Below are 19827 nucleotides of genomic sequence, written 5' to 3' on the forward strand. Positions count from 1 at the left end.
GTATTCTGAATTGTTAGTCACTTCTTTTTGGGTTAGTAAAATCGATATCAGCACGGTGTTGTTTATCAGTGATATAGTTATCTTGACAAATGGAACCTTCAAAATATACACCTAATAATACTATCTCGTTAGTTGTAAACTACAAGTATAGATCACTTAATAATTATCTACAATATGATTCAAACTACAATAATTCCTTATTACAAAACTATAGTTTGATGATTTAGCAGTGGCACATACGGTGAAACTATACAGCTCATAGCCGGCTGTGGTGTAAATTAATAACGCAGAACTTTGTGTGTCTACCCCTTACCGCCCACGCCGTCAGAGTGGGCGGAGAGTATCAGAGGGGCGGAAGGCGCCGCCCTCTCTCCCAGTGATTAATCGCTCCAGAAGTGTCAGCATCCACCACCTCCCGTCTTTTCGATCCATAATGAGAAGCAAACAAAAAATGGATCCATAGATTTGGCCTTAGCTGCCGTCTCCCGCCCCATGCTTTTTAAATCGCCACCCCCCCTAAAAACGGGTTCTTTAAACTACATTAATGCCCTCAATCGAGTATTGATTTTATTATTACGAATATAATTGAAAACACAAAGCAAAGGGAAAGCTATTATATTAATTGAACCGATGGTATGGTTATCCTATCAAATAATAAAACGAACGTATACAAAGTAGTATGATAAAATATTATATTATAATATTACATGAAGATTTTTATTTTTAACGTCCGTGTGGTACATTATACGTATCATTTGTGTTGAGTATTATTGAATATGCCAGCATTATTTGGAGTCCTAACAGGTCCGTCCACGCAATTAAGTTGGATCGAGTCCACAATAGAATGCGGATTCTTTCCTTATGATAATGATAATAAAATGAATTTTCCAACTAGTTTTCTTCTGGGTATTCTATCAATGCAATCCTTGTCCACCCGAAGAGTGATTGCTCTTTTAAAGCATTTCTTTTTACTTCTTCGTGCGTTCATTTACAATCCGTATATACTGGCAAATATTAATTTTCATGTTCCCACCAATATCACTCGTAACTCTACCGTCGTCATGATACCCCGTCGCAGGACGAATGTGATGTTTCATGATGCTGGATATCCTGCGATTAACTTATTTGATGGCACAATAAAGGTTGATTTATTCTTTATTAACTATATCATATCTGTGGACGTGTTAAAAAGGTTAAATTTATAATTGTATTTCATTTTATTATTTTTATATTACTTTTTTATCATTTTACTTTAATATCTACATAAGCACATACTTTTTTGTTATATTGTTTGTTATTTGTAATTAAGTCATTTTTGTAATTTGTATTTATTATGTATTATGGCGCATTGGCCAATCGCTGTAATGCCATAATACTCTTTTCTAAATAAATAAATAAATAATATAGTAGATATTATCCAAATTGGACATTTATAAAAAAATATTACATACAATTCTGTGTGAAAGATATGTTAATATAATATATCTAACAAAATTGATCAATTTCGGTCATATCGAATATTATACGTGTATGCTATCAAATAATTAGGTCCTTGCACAAAAAAATACATAGCCTGTTTGACAGCCGCGGACTTGAACCCGTGACTCTCGACTTCAAATAGGGTACTCTGTCAATTATTAGTACCACATTGCGTATCTTCATCCCATCAACAGAGTGGAGGTTAACTCGACAATCTTTCTTTGTTAAAAGTTTTTTAGCTATTCGCTCAACGTATATAATACATGTTCTGATTTAAAAATGATCTTATGTTATGAATTATCTAGATGGAGAATTCAATACTGTAGCCGGCAGTTTGAAAGATAACCTATACTTCACTGTAAGAGCAATGAAAGATATACATACATTTTTACAGGAGAGCAAAACCAAAGTTTTGAAATCAGTCTGACGAGAGTTAGTTTATACGATATTTTGAAATATTTTATATCAAAATAAGCAAAATTAGTATCTCAATACAAATCTTAAATCATTTCTTTTAAAAAATTGTTGTTTTATTTATCTTGAATTTGTAAACAGATATCTTTTTGCCATAACAACTTTTCCACATTTGGTCAGATGCAGATATCTTTTAACGTTACTTTGTGACTAATAAAGTTGCAGCTGTAATATTTTGCCACATCAAAGAATATACAATTTGAAACATATTATGGAAGAAAACTTAAAAAGTGAAAAACTGCAGTTATAACCATCTGCCATCACAGTACCGAAATAATTCCATTACGATGTTGTATTTTATTTTGGTTTTGAATATTTATAACAGATAACTAAAAGGTTTACAAATAAACTACCTACATATCGTAGTTGAGCTGTGTAAACATCCAATATGACAATAATTATGTCAAAATATTTTTTGCATGTAATTTCTGTTCGTAAATTAGTATTTTTTTAAATATTTATTAATCTTATATGAATCGTAATTGGTACCATAATATAAAGTAGATCAGATCAATTAGTAAAACTTTCAATCTGGTTAATACCGCCAAAATTTATTATTACATGTCTCATTTCAATAAAATCATAATAATATCTTCAATGTAAATAGGATTTGTAATATGAGTATTTCAAAACCGGTATCCTAGTATTTTCCGATACCGACATACCGGTTTTAAAAATAAGATTGTACCAATATGTTCAGTATTAAAAATGGAAAGAAAATGTATTAATTAATGTAAAAGGTGTAACATGACTGTATTTTTCCGGGTTACGCGATGTCTGGCTTACATCCATTTCCCTTCACGCCCTTGGAGCCCAGTCAGTAATGTCATGTGCTATAGAATATTAATACTTTAAAGAGAATTATATTAAACATTTATTTATTGATATATATTTCAATTTTTTCCATATATTTCACGAATACCCGTATTAATACCGGTATTAGTAACACATCGGAGCTATTTTAAATACACGATGCAGACAAGCCCCTCCCAGCATGTAATTTAGATACGTCAAATTATTCATAAACTGATAAAAAATCTTGATTTTTGAGCTTAAATATAACACAGATTTATGTTTTTTTGTAAAATTTAAATTTAAGCACATCGCGGGTCGAAAGTCGAGAAGTTGAAATAGTTAGTTTATCAGATTAAATGAAGGTGGCATTTGAATAGTATTAAAATAATGAGTCATTCATTTGAATATGATTGCCTGGTCAAATGATCAAAAATTCAAAATAAAGTTAAACTATTCATTTATAACACCTAGTCCAGACCGACATAATATTACATCTCGCGCTAAAAATTGTATAAATATTATTTAAAAATGACCTTATTTTTATCAAGCCATGAATGGAAAACTTGTAAAAATGTAACTGTCAAACAAGGAAGTATGGCTATGTTTACGAGATGTTTTTACTGTTAGTGTTTTACTAACACGTGGTTTTGTAGGATATTGTTTTGATTAAAACACGCAAGTTTGTACCACGTGAACTGTCCAAACTACATCGAATTTTATAGTGGTATTTTTAAGTGTGGACATTCGTTGGGTTTTATATAAATGAATGTGCTCATGGCGTTTCTGTAGTGGCAGAGTATAATTTGTTTGTCGGCAGATGTACGTATATTAGTCTGGAGTAGGGTTAGGATCAACCGTGTTGAAACGATATTTCCCTACGTATAAAATACAATTGTTTTGCAAATAACGCATACAAAATAATTGTTACATATTTTGCGATACTTTAATTGAAAGGCACAAGAAATTCGCTATGCTTATTTAACTAACGGCATACGAGAGAGAACACAAACATCGTAATATATATTATACGTTTGAATATACTTACTACTATTGTTATTTCCATATATAATAGGTTTTTGTTATTAGTGTGTTAATCTATATAAGATAACATAATAATATACATATATTATAAATTATAATGAGCACCTATTATGAAATTATATTCAATTGCCTGTTTATCTGTCGATTTTCCGGGTAAGTATATTATTTAACTATAAAAATATGTATTACCTTACTTTTTGAATAGGCTATACTAAAAATGTTCTTATTTTAAACGTGTAAATTAAAAAAAATTACAATATATCTGTGGGTGAAAGCAAGTTAATAAATTATTTTTTCATTAAGGGCCCAGTTTCGATAGTATAACGGTCGAAATGAAATAATTTTTGGTACATATATTAGGGATTTTGAATAATCTGTAGTCCTGTTTTTGAAAAAAATATCGAATGGGAATGAATGAATATTAAGATTTAGCAAAATATAAATTTTACCTAAATAATGATTAGTAAAATAATATTAAACTAATATAAAACGTACGTGTTAACAAAGAATATTAAAAAATATATATATAATATATATAGCTGAAGATATATTATCTTCTTCATTCATATATTATTATGTTCATGTCCAGGATAATTTAACCTTATTTTCAACGTGGATTAAATATCCAATTATTATTTTTGATCGAAAATTACTCGATAGAACAGGGGAAGGGATATGTCATTCTCGCTTTTTAGTAATCACGTGGAAACAGTGACAAAATCCCAAACGGCTTACATCGTGCGTATATTTGAGTGAACTCGTCTTTATATGCTGTCATTTATCACTATATGTTGGCGCCATCTATACTTTGTTGTTCTGCTATGTTATTGAGTGAAAATGAGGATATGCGTTATTTTAGCAAGTCTTGTTAAAATTCATTCCTTATTAGTTATAACATACCGTAAAATAACGTGATATAAATTGGTTAATAAATTGTTAATCCTTCCTTTCTAACTATTAAACCTAATCTAAAAATACGATGTTTATACATAACCAAGAGGGCACTAATTATTGGTGTCACGTTTTTTTCAAATTATACATAAAGCCGTATCGATTCTCCTTGTCGAATATTTTGAAGAGAAAAATGTCATTTCAGAATTGCCATCTCTCGCTATTATTACTAAACCGTATGGTTGTGGTACCGAAATTGTACTCTGCTGTATGGATATTCCAACAAGATATATCGATACTTTTTTAGATTCAATCGTGAATGTCGATTAAATCAAAACTATAATAAGTGGCATCGTTCACCAAGTTGGAACTGAGATGACGGTGTAGTAGGTGCTACATAAAATAGAATAGTTTACACGGAATACATAGTATTAATAATATATCACTACGATTAGAATATTCACATAGATTTTCATACGCTTATTTAGGAAATTGATAATTTAAAAATATTATTTTATTAAACATAAAATGAATTAAAATAATCACACACTTGCCGCTACTTTATTGGCAATGAATGACAACATCCGCAATTTTTATTGCACAAAGCATGCATGGTGGGACGTTTAATAGTTATTTTTTTTATAAAAATAATAAAATAATGACATAACTTTTGCACGAATTGCACGAATAAACATGTATAATAATTTCAATTTTACATAATACTACGTCTAGAAATATTACAATGATTTTAAATTCGAACACACTTTTAAAAATATAACTAATTTAGTAATAATTGTACCTACATATGATATAAAAATAACAATTTGAATTCAATTCTTGTCAGAAGTCAATGCTTGGTAAAAATGCATTATATTAATTAAAATAAAAAACAATATGTAATACAAATTTTACTTGGTTTAAGAATAAACAAGAACAATTTATCATTCAAATATATTCTATATACCAAATGGGGTAGCTAAAATAGATATATATATTATTTAAATAAGTAAACTATTTAATTGTTAATTTAGTTAATATAGTTTGCAATGAAAAACTTTTTATTCGCTCCTCTCCATCATTTTCGCTAGAGTGGGAATCACTTTGAATTTCATCTCGTTTAATATAGGTAGAACCCGTCAACAAACTATTATCACGTTCGAGTAACTGTCACAACAATATAACGGCTAGAGGAAAATTTGAATGAATTTTCCAAAGCCTATTTCGAAAAACAGATCTTTTCAAAATATACGAGTATATTCGAAAGCTGCAAATACTATTTCAAAAAGAAGATTCGAATTTTCAAAATGAAGTTGATTATATTTTGGTGTGTCGCCTTGTTTTCCACGCAGGCTCTGGCAGATAATACAATATTGTATAAAAATGTGAAGGAAGAAAAAGATTGGTGGCAGAAGACGGTTTTCTATCAAATCTATCCGAGATCTTTTAAAGATAGTGACGGAGATGGTATTGGAGATTTAAAAGGTATGTTTTTATATTGATATATTGAAAAAATACAAAAAATAATCAACGCTTTTTAAATATATACAAATCACACATAAATAAATTTGTCTCATCTTTTACAAGTTTTAATTCACTTATAAAGCATTTTATAATATTAAAATGATTAGTAGTGAGTTATTTTTTAATAAAATTGAATTTAAAATATTTTTTAAAATATTTTTTTTAATATATTTTAATTTGAAGCAATTAGTGGTTTTCAAATTATTCTTTTGTCAACATATGCATTTCATGTTTCATTTAATTGATATCTCACAATATAATTATCATATTAAAATTAATTTGGTAAACTTCCCTTTCAGTTTGCAATTGACTCGTAAATTTGGAAAAAAATGCAACTACGATAAGATATTGTGTATTTTATAATTTATTAATTGAGTTGGCATTTACTTTTAATAGTCCCAGGGTGAGAGAAAAAGATCATTCCGTCTCATTCTGGGAGCTGTATCTTTAAACGAAGACAAGACAGTTTTCTATTATTAATAACGATTTTAAAGCCGAAATAACTATCGACTTAAAACACCTGTTAAAGTTAATATAATTTATATTAATATTTTATAATCGTTAGTTATATTTTAATCTCAAGGTTCACTTTTCAATAAATATACGATAGTTCCCAAAAATACTTAATTTTTACCTGTATACTGCATGCAGGCCCTTAAATAAATAATATAATTATAGTCAATAAGCATATAAAAGGCAAGTATGCTTCCCATTTCTACCAAAGCATTATAATTCTATAAACATATATATAAATATATATAGGTAGGTTTTCCAATTTAAACATAGGTTTTTAATTTATATTCGTTCTCGCTTTTAAATGTAAATAATTATGTTAATTGACAATGAGGCAGCCCTGATATATTGTAATTGTATCGTAAATAAAATGTCTATATATACCTATACCTAGAGGCATTCATATGAATTTGGGTATTACATCACTTCCAGATTGGAAGTGATGTAAATACCGAAGGTGCCAGAATGTTTTTAGCATGGGTGAATTGGTAGGCATAAAAAAAAGTGTGTGCAAATAAATTGATAGTAAGCGGTCAGTTTTGAAGTTTTTTATACTTACTATACATACGCTGAACTATATTGTTATTATGATTGTTCATTTAAATATTATAAATAAGGAAGTTGCTTGATGACCCATTGTATAAAAATATTTTTTTGCTTCTGACATGAATGATATTTTTTTTATCTCAGTGCAGTTCTGGAAAATAAATATATTAGAAAACAAAATTAAAATACCATGGCAAAAATTTAATCAGCAGCATTAGTAACCTTATCCTACTACACTTCTATCTATTTAGGCTCTGTATATATACACCGAATATAGATAAAGTTTTTCTTCGACGTCTTCAGTATATTACTCTAACCATTCCCTAACAGAGATCGGCTACCATCAGGGCAAACTTTGCTTTATCATCTCTATACCCAGTATACGGTTCTTTAGAGTTGCATTTGTATTAATTAATTCTATAGCATACACTAAAATAAAATATTCTGTTTCATAGGAATAATGCAAAATTTGGACCATTTTGTGGATGCTGGCATAGGAACAATCTGGCTTTCACCAATATTCAAATCTCCGATGGTCGATTTTGGATATGATGTCAGTGATTTTAGAGCGATACATTCAGAATATGGAACGATGCAAGATTTCGAAAATCTTGCTGCAAAGGCAAAAAAATTAGGCAAGTATTGTAACATAAGATTTTTTCGTTTCACTATTATTACCTTATTATGGTATTAACTGTCAATTCAAAACACAATATTTGATACTATAGACTAGTTGACAATATCGCTTTAAAGCGGATGAAACTGATCCATAATAAAGAAGAAATAATACAAAAGGTTGTTTTATTTGATTCTTGGAGAGATATGTATAGTTCCAAGTAAAATGGTCTAACTTCAATTACGATGTAACCGGTCTTGTAGTAAATTAAATTGTGGAAATATATAGGTATAAAAAATATAATATAATATGTAATATAATGTGACTATGTAAGTCTTTACTATTTAATTTATTATGTATTTCAAAATATTTTAAATGCTATGAAATTAAGTGTGATTATAAATTTAATAACGTTAGCCACATTATTTCATTGTGCTCAGAATCCCAATATTTTCAGTATGTCCAGTTTCAAAATTTACAAACAATTGAAGTTATATGAATGTCGATCTGAATTTTTTCTTTTCTCAGATAATATGAATTCACTGTTTTAAATCAGTATACGACAGTTTTTCACCTAAGCTCTGTCAGCTTAGCCTTATATTACCATCAACTATAAGAATAATTACAGGATGCCAATTAAACTCTCTAAGAGTGTCTGTCCCCTTAAGTCGATTGGTAGGGTATAGCTTCTTAAACATCAGTCGTTGCGATAAGGTTTCGATGAAGCAAAATTTATTAGCTAAGTAAATATTTTTGGCAACTTACAATAAACTTGTAGGACTTTTCATATAAAACGAATTAAATCAGAAAAAAATTAAGAACAATCTATTGAACGCTATCCAAGGTCTTGACAGTTGCTTTCAGAATATTCTGGTTACATGTAAATTGTACGTAAAATATTTCACCGTGGCACAGTTCGCCGTGAGCTTTCTTATCTCAGAAAGAGATGACTATACTATACGGTATCCAATTTTATTAGATTCAATATGAAGATAAATTCAATTTCCATAGCTGATTTTGGCAAAATTCATGAATTCAAGAATGGATACCTAACCTAACCTAATCTTTCAAATAATCCAGTATATCAGCTATTTTCAAAATTTGTTTGCCGCTGGCTTCCTGTAAAGTGTAAACCGTCAAGAACCGTGTTTTATTTAGACATGAATTGTATGTCAGTACTATACGATCCAAAGAGGTTGAACGGTATTTAATATACGGCCATAATATATTTCTGATACATCATTTCACTGTGAAGTGAATTGATACGGCGAACTACATACGTACAAGTTTTCGGATACAAGTTTCATTACCTCCAAATAGAATGTTTATTTAGAATAATTATGAAATAAAATAATGTATTAATAATATGTGTTTATAATTTTATTTAAACAGCCTTGTGTTTTTATCGGGTTAATAATATGACAAAAACTCTGAAAGTATTCATTTATTCAGAATACATTTGCATATTAGTTTAATTTAAGTCTTACTAGTTTATAATAGCACACATAATTAATTATCGATATGCACAACTAAGATAAAGTTCAATACATGCAAATTTCATGTTTAAAAAAATAATAAAATACGTTTTAAAAGAGTAGGGCTACATAATTTACAATTTGATTTTATTTTGTATTTGGTTGTAGGTTTAAAATTAATTCTTGACTTTGTACCAAACCACGCCAGCGACCAGTCAGACTACTTCAAGTTATCAGTCAACAAAACTAAGGGCTATGAAGACTTTTTTATTTGGGACGATGGACTGATAGATCCTGCCAACACTAGCAGAAGACTACCCCCTAGCAACTGGGTGATTTAATACTATCTTTTATAAGGAAACATGTGACTTGACTTAATATAGGCTATGAAATATGAGCAAAAGTCAGACTGCATCATAAATATTATACATAATTATGTCAATACTAAAATATTGAACATATCTGCCTATAAATCTGTTGATCGTGTATTTGATCTCATTAAATCTCATATTATTTTCTATTTGATCATCGAAATATAACAGTGATTACATGACATCAGCGCAATATGTTTAAACGCGTCATTTCCAACAATTTGTATAATTGAGCCTAATCGAAAATCATATTTATGTATCTTCTCTTATCCATTCTAATTTTCGATTCTCTGTTCTTTATTAGTATACAATATAATGCATTTCAATAATCATACCAATATAATTATTAACATTAGATATTATAAACATATTAACTTTTCCGCTTAGAATGTATTATTAATAAATATATGTTCTTTATTGATTTCCTTAAAATTTACTATATTGCTAGACTTTCTTATATAAGCATTTATTTGTGAAAGTTTTACTGGTTGCAAAATTATCTGTATAATTTATTTTTATACGTATTTATAAACAATATTTGTTTACCTTAACAAAATGAAATAAAATTATTAAAGTAAACAAATGGTTAACCATCACTACCATAATTTAAAGTATGTTCAAATAAATCGTAAAATATATATCAATGTAGACATAAATGAAATTATTTCTGATAACGACATTTTTTTACTTATAGGTAAGTCAGTTCCAGGGAAGTGCCTGGCAATGGAACGACCAAAGAAATCAGTTCTATCTGCGCCAATTTTCCGTCCAACAACCAGACTTGAATTACAGAAACCCCATAGTGGTCAACGAAATGAGGAGTGTCCTGACATTCTGGCTTGATAAAGGCGCAGACGGTTTTAGGATTGATGCGCTACCATACCTGATGGAAGCTGATAAGAAGCAAAATGGAGGGAAATACCCTGACGATCCACTTACAGGAACACTAGGAATTGGCCCTACTGATCTTGGATACACGTATCCGTACAACTCTAAAGATTTATTAGAGTCGTATGATATTGTTTACGATTGGAGGAATCTCTTGACAGAATATGGTAAAAAAGATAATATGACAAGGTGAGTTTGCGAAGATTTTTATGTTGTGTTTTGAATATCATTTCAATAAACTAAGACTATTTTTACAGTATAAATTCAAATATAAAGAATTATTTTTTCCAATGAACAAAATTTAAGAATGAAAATACTTATCTAAATACCTAAATAAAATACGGTGTCGGACAATATTCAAACCTGCATTCATCGGTTGACTGGAATTTAAGTATCTTTTTGAGGTGTTTCAGAATAATAATTGATTTATGTTTCATACTATTTATTATATTTTTTACAATGTTTTTCTTTTTAAAAGAGCTAACATTTGAGTCATAATAAAATTATTGAATAATTATTCTAATATCGTGATTTGTCCATTTGTTTTAAACATATCCGTAAAAAACACGTCAGAAGTGGTTAGAATTTTTAGTGTCAATGCGACATTGAAAAAAGACTAGGCCAAAGGATGTTTGTGATAATTTACAATAGTACATGATTTTATTGGTTATATTATATATTCAATTAATAATTATAACTCTGTCATAGAATAATTCTTTGATATACTAATTTAATAAACTTCTTCCGGAAATAACTTATTTCCACCGAAATAACCCTAACCTTCATAACTTTGACTTAAAATCCTCTATATAAAAATATATTTTCTTCCACTGTCCTTTTATCGTAATATATATACACATACTTAGATATATAAATAAATCTGTTGCTTAAATTATACCTTAGAGCCCATTTACGTTCAACCCGAATAAACGTAAGCTTATGATGATTAAAATATAATTATTATAAAGTAATTTACGCTCACGTCGAGCGGCTTACGCGTCGGTTTATAATACCGAGGATCCCAAATTCGAATCCTGGGTCTAGTAGAATACACCTAATAGGTTGAGAAAGTGGCTAATGTCCTTTTCTCAAACCTCCGCTCTGTAGAGCCCATAATTTGATCTTATTAGGATCGAACTTGGCTTAAAAAAAACACTTTGTATAGTAATGTATTTAGTTAAAATAAGATTTTAAAATATGATTGAAGCATCGATACATTCATATTTAATATTAAAATTAATCGACATCTTAATGTCTCGAGTTAATCGGTGCTTATTTGTTTTTCTCGGTGTCAACCAGGGTAATGATGACTGAGGGTTACTGCAACGTGACAATGACGATGAAATACTACGGAAACCTCATGAACGACGGCAGCAACGTGCCCTTCAACTTTGACTTCATCACAGAATTAAACTTCAAATCCACTGCGAGGGATATCGTCTACGTTGCCAACAGATGGCTCACGTATATGCCGCTAGGGAAAACCGCTAACTGGGTGGTAAGTAATAGAATAAGAATCTAAAAGGTTTCATTACCTGCAGTGTATTTTAAAGAAATCTTGATTAAAACTATTTTAAGATATCATTGTCAGTGTAGATCAATCCACCGCTGGATTAAGGCATAACCATGATAATTTAATTTCTCTCAGTTATAAATGCACTGTGCTGTTAAGCAATTTCTCGTCAATACGGTGATCTTTTTTTTATCTCTTGAATACTACTAATTGTCTAGATTTGTCCATTTATTTTCTTCGAACTATTTATCCTGATCATTTTCCTTTAAAAGTATTAACAACCCTAGCAAATACATTCCATTTTAAGTATAAAACAAATTAATCATTATCATTAGCTTTCTATACAATATGGATATTTGCCGCTACTTAATTACTTACCATATTTTTTATACGAAAAATAGTTGTTAATGATTCATTCTACATACATAACAGATTAATAAGATAGAAATATAGAAATGATAGAAAAGATTTTTGAAGCTGGACTATATATATTATTTTATGATCTTACTCAAAAAACACAAAACGTGCCTTGCCGACTGTCCTCAATTATTAAATACGTGTTTTGTTTACGTGAAAAATTTAATTCATATTATAACACAGGCATAACTATTGAAAATAACATATTTTGGCACGTGTTTAATTTGATTCAATTTCTCTCCACACTCAATATCAGAAGCCTGATATACCACACTCGGTAGGGTAAGCCAGTTTCTATTAATTTTGTGTTCCCTGTTTCAACCTATTTTGTCCATACTTAGAATCTAAACTCACCTAAAAACTACAAGTTAATCTGGCAGATGCGGGCCCCGAACTTGTGACTCACGGATTAAGAAACAATCCATGTTTCACCGTGTGTTCAACGAAAGATACTTAGTAATAAATATTATGTTAAAACGTAATAATTAGATTCAATTATATTTATTTATTTCAACGTTAACTTAAAAAAATATCACATTTATTCATACTTTCAATACGAGTCCGTATTTTTTTTTATTTTTCATATTCTTACACCAGCCCATTACATATCTATGCTAAAACTAAATATTATATATTGATAAGTAAGTTTATATTTTTTTCATATTATCAAGGAATATTGTCATCACAATTACAGGGATTTTATAAATCTGGAAAATCGATCATTAGTTATTATACAAACTAACGTTTCCAATGTATTCACAGAAATAGCTGTATTTCGTTAAATAAGTAATATTATAAAACATTTATTCGTTGATTGGAAATATATTGTAAAGCTATTATAATACAATTGAGATTGGATTTATATAATATTATAAACAAACCAACGAAAGCTTTTAAGTAGCCAAATGCTATAGTACTTACTATCTATTTTGTATTTTCCAAAAAAATCGCTTACTGGCTTTAGAGGATAATACAATAAAACAAAACAAAACCCGTATATACAATAGAACATGGAATACATAGTAGGCTAATTATGTTTATTTTTTATTCAAATTATATAAACATTACAAGAGCTCATGTTTCCTAATGGTATGGATATTATAAATATATAACAATGCTAATGATTTTTAAAGAAAATATGTATGGCTGGTTATCTAAAAAAGTATAAATATATATTTATCATATGTATTGATTTTTCTGAAATATTCTTCCATTATAATATAAATTAGTGTAAATAATCACTTTGGAGTGGAGCACACGTTTTTCGACGGAGTGGACCTTTTACTAAATTATTCACTATAAATCAATGTTAGCTACACGTCTAACCCAGGGGCTTGTTGGAAGACTGCACTGCTGTTAGCTGTAACAAAAAACCGTTGGTATTAACAAATTTTGTTTTTACGAGAAATGGGTGTCAGCAAAAAGGTCCATACTTATACACAAATTTAAAAACAATATGTATAGTCGCTAGACCCAGGATTTGAACCTGAGGCTCACGACGCTATATCGCACATATAGCATGTTAAAACTTGGGTAACAATATTACAGAAAACAAAAAAATATGTCTGACGCTTGTATCCCAGCTGTTTTAATTTAGTTTTCAATTTAAATTGGTTTTTCCCAGTTCGGAAACCACGACAACAGCCGAATGGCCACTCGCTTCGGTCCCCACATGGTCGACGCACTCAACATGTTAGATCTGTTACTCCCAGGAGTGGCTATCACATATCAGGGAGACGAGATTGGCATGGAAGATGGATACATCAGCTGGGAGGACACCATCGATGTGTCTGGTTGTAATGCTGGAAAGGAGAATTATAGAATATTTTCAAGGTTTGCAGACCCACTAACATACGATGTAGTAATTCATTATCATATGTATATTGTATTTTATTCATTATAATATGTAGCACTATTTATAGATGAATGAAACTAGATTTATATTCGTATCCAAATAAAAAATGTGATCTTCATATATATATATATAGGTACTTAGCTGATTGTAATTCCAAGCAGTAAAAAATATTCTTGTGGATCAAAATAATATTATATAATCGATTTCAATCTTTGCTATCCGAATTTATAATCAACCATATTTGAATTACAATCTTAATCTAGTTTCCCCACAATGAATACATCGTACTAAAGATAACAATATAATTTAACTTCAGTAGAATGACGAAATATTAGTATAAGTGAATTTAAGACAAGTTATTATTCAATAAATAAAAAAAATACTATGCCAATGTAGCAGTGGTAAGGGGTGGAGTTAGGCTGTTAAGATTCGACATGACTAGTGCATACTAAACTTTATTAGTCATACTTATTTGTTTTTGTTGAACTAAGAATACAATTTTCAGATGGTGCTGGTTAGTTTTTAAAATTCAGTTAAACCCTGCCTAAGCCAAATCATAATAGTTTAGGTATGCTATGGGCGATCTGACAAAATAGTGTACCCTTTTTCAGTCACACATTTGTTTTCATACATAACTTGAAAACACCTCAGATATAATATGTACACACTAGAAAAAATCATATTTGAAAATAATACGATGCTCGACGGGATATTCGTATTTTTTTCAAATATGTATGATTTTTTCTAGTGGGTCTACTCTAGTCTAATAAATTTCTAGTCTAATTTTTTTTCTATATTTCTTATATTCTAGGTATTTTCACATTATGTATGTAAAATATATGGAATATTACATTCTCAAAGTCTTGTGCCCTGCTTATACCAAATCATAATCGATAACAAAATATTCTCCAATCTATAAAATATATAAAATTATGTATGGTTAAATGGCATAATTTTAGATATTTATAGATAAACGAATATTTCTGACGACATTCGCTTGTATTAATATAATAATTTGTAGTACTTAATAAATAAATAAATAGATAATATATAAAAAAAATATTTTTGGAATATAATTAAGTACCTACCTACTTACAACATTTTCATCCAAGAGTCGGAGTGCAAAGTTACGAAGTGTCAACTCTTCATATGTTTTCTTTAAGATTAGAAATATTACAATAATTATTTGGATACTATAAATATAAAGTATATTATTACAATATAAATAACTGAATAATTTTTGACATCGATGAAACGATATTATGCTCCTTAAACTTTGCAGGGATCCTGAAAGAACTCCATTCCAATGGGACGATTCTAAAAACGCCGGCTTCTCTACAGCAAATAAGACATGGCTGCCAGTAGCAGAAAACTATAAAACTCTCAATCTTGCCCAACAGAAACAAGATCCTAAGAGCCACTTTAAAGTTTATCAGGCTATGACACAAGCAAGAAAGTATCCCACTGTACAAGATGGGGAATGGAAACTTAAAGCACTTTCGGATCAACATTTCGCTCTAACAAGGTAGTTGCATTCATTATATTATACACATTGTATATATATATATATATATATATATATAAAGAGAAGCATTTGAAATATTACGTTTTAATAAAAATGTGATAATAAAATGGACAATAACGAATATATTATATAGGCAACGTAAATAATGTGTCACCATACAGAATAGTACATAATATCGTCAACTATATTTATTTTATGGGGCATAAGTATTGGATTAATATTATTGAGTTATCTGTTGCAAATCGTCTTCAAGAGGCAGTCAAGATCACATCGGATTGCAAAGTCAATGTAAAAAAAACATGAATATAATTATAATAATATACACTAATGACAAATAAATGCTAAATCGATGACATTTCAAAACGTCTCTGGCGGGATAAAGTTCAGAAGATGAATTTATTGTGTATTTAAAATAATTTTATTGATTGGTTAGTAATTAAATATCGAACAATGGATAGGTACTCGTTTTTGTTTGACAAATAATTTCATAGAAGGTATTTTTTTTAATTCCTGGTAAAATTATTAAATTTTCATTTTTAAGTTAGGTGTAGTTAGTTATAAGTGGCTGTCCATTATTAGATTACGGTCATGGTTTTAATAATTATTGTTCAGTAGGCACCTACTTCCGTATCTCATATTATAAAGTATAATAAACATATTGTGTTTAATCACGCCGTGGGTCTCAGGTTCGAATTCTGGGTCTGGCAAAAACGCATATCGTTTTTCAATTTGCGTGTGAGTCAGGGTATGGACCTAATAGGTTGAGCAAGTGGCTGACATCCATTTCTCGTAAAAAACAAAATCTGTTAATAGAAACCTCTACTCTGTGGAGGCCCATATGATCCTATTAGGATCGGACATGGTCGGATTACGGGAATTTCATATTGAATATACTTTACGTCACTGAATATTATTGTTTCATGAAGTCTGCGTTACATAATTTTATAATAGATAGTTGCCCACTTAAAACGTAAAATTACGTCAGCGGCGGGCTATCTCACATCGAAAAATGACACCCATTTAAAAAAAATGGTAGATGGGGATCATCTTATAACTTATTTTGTTTAATTCATGTTCAATCTGTAGTCAAGTGGTATTTTTTTTCTTAAAGGGTATTCTAATAGCTAATGAAATTTTTGAAAATGTCTCATGAGCTATGCAATTTTACATAACAGACTGTTAGATCAAATACGTTGTAATTGAGTAAAAAATATTGAAAGTGCCTCACAAAATTAAGGTATTATAGTATGAATACTGCGATATTATCTACGTACCCTTTTGACTGCGGGTTACTTTCAAGTGGAAATAGACTTATAATTTCATTTAATAGTTAAGTGAGCTGACACTCTAAGATCTCGACGGCGTCTGTTGGTTTTTTCGAACCTTGCCCATCACAAACCGTGCAAAATATAAAATTTAAAAATCAGGTTGACTTTCTTTACACGCCTTGATAGTGTAGTATTGTAAAAAGCCAAACAATTCGTTTAAAATATGTATATTTTAAATCAGCACTGAGTTTACTATAAAAAATCTTTTCAAAGTGTTATGCGATACCTTCCTAAATAAAATATGTACATATAATATAAACTAAACAGTGTTCAATATATGAAAGCATAATTATAATTAATCATTATTTCTTCAGAACCTTGACGAATTATCAAACATTCACTTTGGTAGTCAACATGGGCCCAGCTAATATCATCGCGGATTTGTCGATGTTTGATGAACTTCCTGAAAGTCTAACAGTATATGTAGCAAGTGCAAATTCGATCAGAGTACCAGGGTAAATATATTCTAAAGTATCTTAATATTTTACTATTTTTCTAATGACATATATTTCTAACACCTGTTAAATTTGTGTATGAATTGTATTTAAAAAATATCTCACTGTGAGTAATATTTACTTGCTCCAACATTACGTAACTTCAAAGAGATTCATTATTATAATATGATACTGAAAGTAAAACAGTGAATTTATAAATACAGCGTTGACTTCCTTTTATTTGATCAGAGGTATCACTAGCCAAGGACGCGATTGTCTATGAATCATATATTTTTGATCATATTATGCATTGCTGTGGACAGCGTGTGGTTTTAATGGTTCGTGTGCTAAAATATTCTCTCCTCCACACTTTTAAGTTTCATATGGTATATCTCAGTGAATTAATGAATTTCCTATGTTTCTTAAATAATATATACCCAACAGTTTGATGTCAATAAAGTAGTCTGTATATACACAAATTGGATGAATTATAGTTTTATATGTTATAATATGTCAAAAACCAGTGTTTTATGACATTTTAATACATTATTTGCCAATAAATAAACAAAGAATTGACATCGTAGTAGATTTTTGGGCTTCCACCGTGTGTCCTTCTTTCTTCTTCACTCAACGTTTCAGGCTCGTTGCAGAGGCCATTATCAAGAGATGTTATGATGAGATGATAATGGCCTCTGCAATGAGCCCAAAACGTTGAGTGAAGAAGGAAGAAGGACACACGGTGGAAACCCAAAAATCTACTACAATAAAAAACAACCGTGAAAACCTCAAACATTATATAAAGAATTGATGTGGTTGTTTTTTCAGTGATTCTGACAAGACCAGTTACATTCCTTTGACTATGGGAGAAGCTGTTGTTTATATCTCGCCTCCAAAAAAGACCTGCTAATTAGGATTTAAATAAAATGTTTAATAAAGCAATCCAAATATATAATTTATTTTGCCGTCGCGAGAGCCCACCTTGTTATAGTTATTTATTGTTGACATAGACATATCAATAAAGTTGAACTAGAGTAAGCCTGTTCAAATATTTTTTTAATACTCCCCATTCCAATGTACCCACATCATTATCCTCACAGTTGGATTTCTAAGGTTTCTTTTTCAACAATATCGGCGGAAAAATGATTTGATATATTTGCTGATTTAGTTATGATACCAACAAAAATAAACTTGAATCGATTACATACATAATACAACTAATATATTAATTACTATTTGGGAGATACCATATTACTATGAGATTTTGTAGTTTTGGTACAATATAAAATAATAAACACGGAGGAACGCTGAGTGAAGGAAAACGTTGCAATATTTTTATGTAAGTACAATTTGGTAATAACCGTAATAATAATTAGACTAGTTATATCTAATTCATGTGAAATGAAATTAATTACATCTGCGCAATTGTATTATTAATTAATAATATTGTTCCATTATAGGGATCGGTATAAAACATGCATTATACGCTTGGTTGTAAAAGATTGACTGTGAGCTACTATATTATTTCATGGTAATATGTTAAATACTATTCACACACCAGTTGACAACACGATCAACTAGAGTTCTGAATTAACTCTCGGAAAAAGCAATGAGGTATGAGGGATTTCTATTTTTCTTTTTATGATTACCAGTCGAATATAGATGGAATGGGACGTGTTTCTCTATCATCACATAATACTGTTAATTTACTAAACCTAAAAAATAGTCTTTCGTCAAAATTAGATAGCAATATCCGTCTCCAGAAACTTGTACATAATAATATGCAGTTGGCCGTAGCATACTTCACCGTAAGCCATTGTCCCGGAAACTTAATATTATACCGTATAGTATTATAGTCGTATAGTATTTAATAAAATGACGCGATGTTCGTTGAGCATTTCACCGTGAATTAAGTTGCACGTATATTACAGAATACGGCACTAGTTTGCGCAATACGGTTTTTATGATAAGTCTTTTATTAATTTTAATTAATTAAATGATAAAACTACATACCTACATAAATATAATATGAATGTATTTCGAATCTACTTGCTTACCTATTTTCTTCTGTCTTTCTCTTGTATTCCGATAGTTTTAATAACGTATTTAAAGTATGAATATCAGATGTTAACCGACATTACAATATTT

The 19827-nt window shown here is 29.6% G+C and overlaps 2 protein-coding genes across 2 annotated transcripts in view; one reads left to right on the forward strand and one right to left on the reverse strand.

The window, feature by feature from the left end:
- The window catches only part of loaf (low-density lipoprotein receptor domain containing lost and found), a 402792-nt gene that overhangs the window by 188534 nt on the left and 194431 nt on the right, over window positions 1-19827 (reverse strand). The window lies entirely within an intron of this gene.
- Window positions 6075-18589, forward strand: LOC147066052 (maltase 1-like). Its single transcript, XM_085955663.1, has 9 exons — window positions 6075-6162; window positions 7716-7895; window positions 9520-9683; window positions 10417-10799; window positions 11910-12108; window positions 14165-14373; window positions 15678-15920; window positions 17563-17703; window positions 18508-18589. Exons 2-9 carry the CDS (start codon window positions 7721-7723, stop codon window positions 18587-18589), a joined length of 1596 nt encoding a protein of 531 aa, XP_085811789.1. The 5' UTR covers window positions 6075-6162; window positions 7716-7720.

The sequence above is a fragment of the Rhyacophila brunnea genome, unplaced genomic scaffold, assembly GCF_057557595.1.
Source record: "Rhyacophila brunnea isolate RB1 unplaced genomic scaffold, BYU_Rbru_1.0 scaffold_5, whole genome shotgun sequence".
NCBI lineage: Eukaryota > Metazoa > Arthropoda > Insecta > Trichoptera > Rhyacophilidae > Rhyacophila > Rhyacophila brunnea.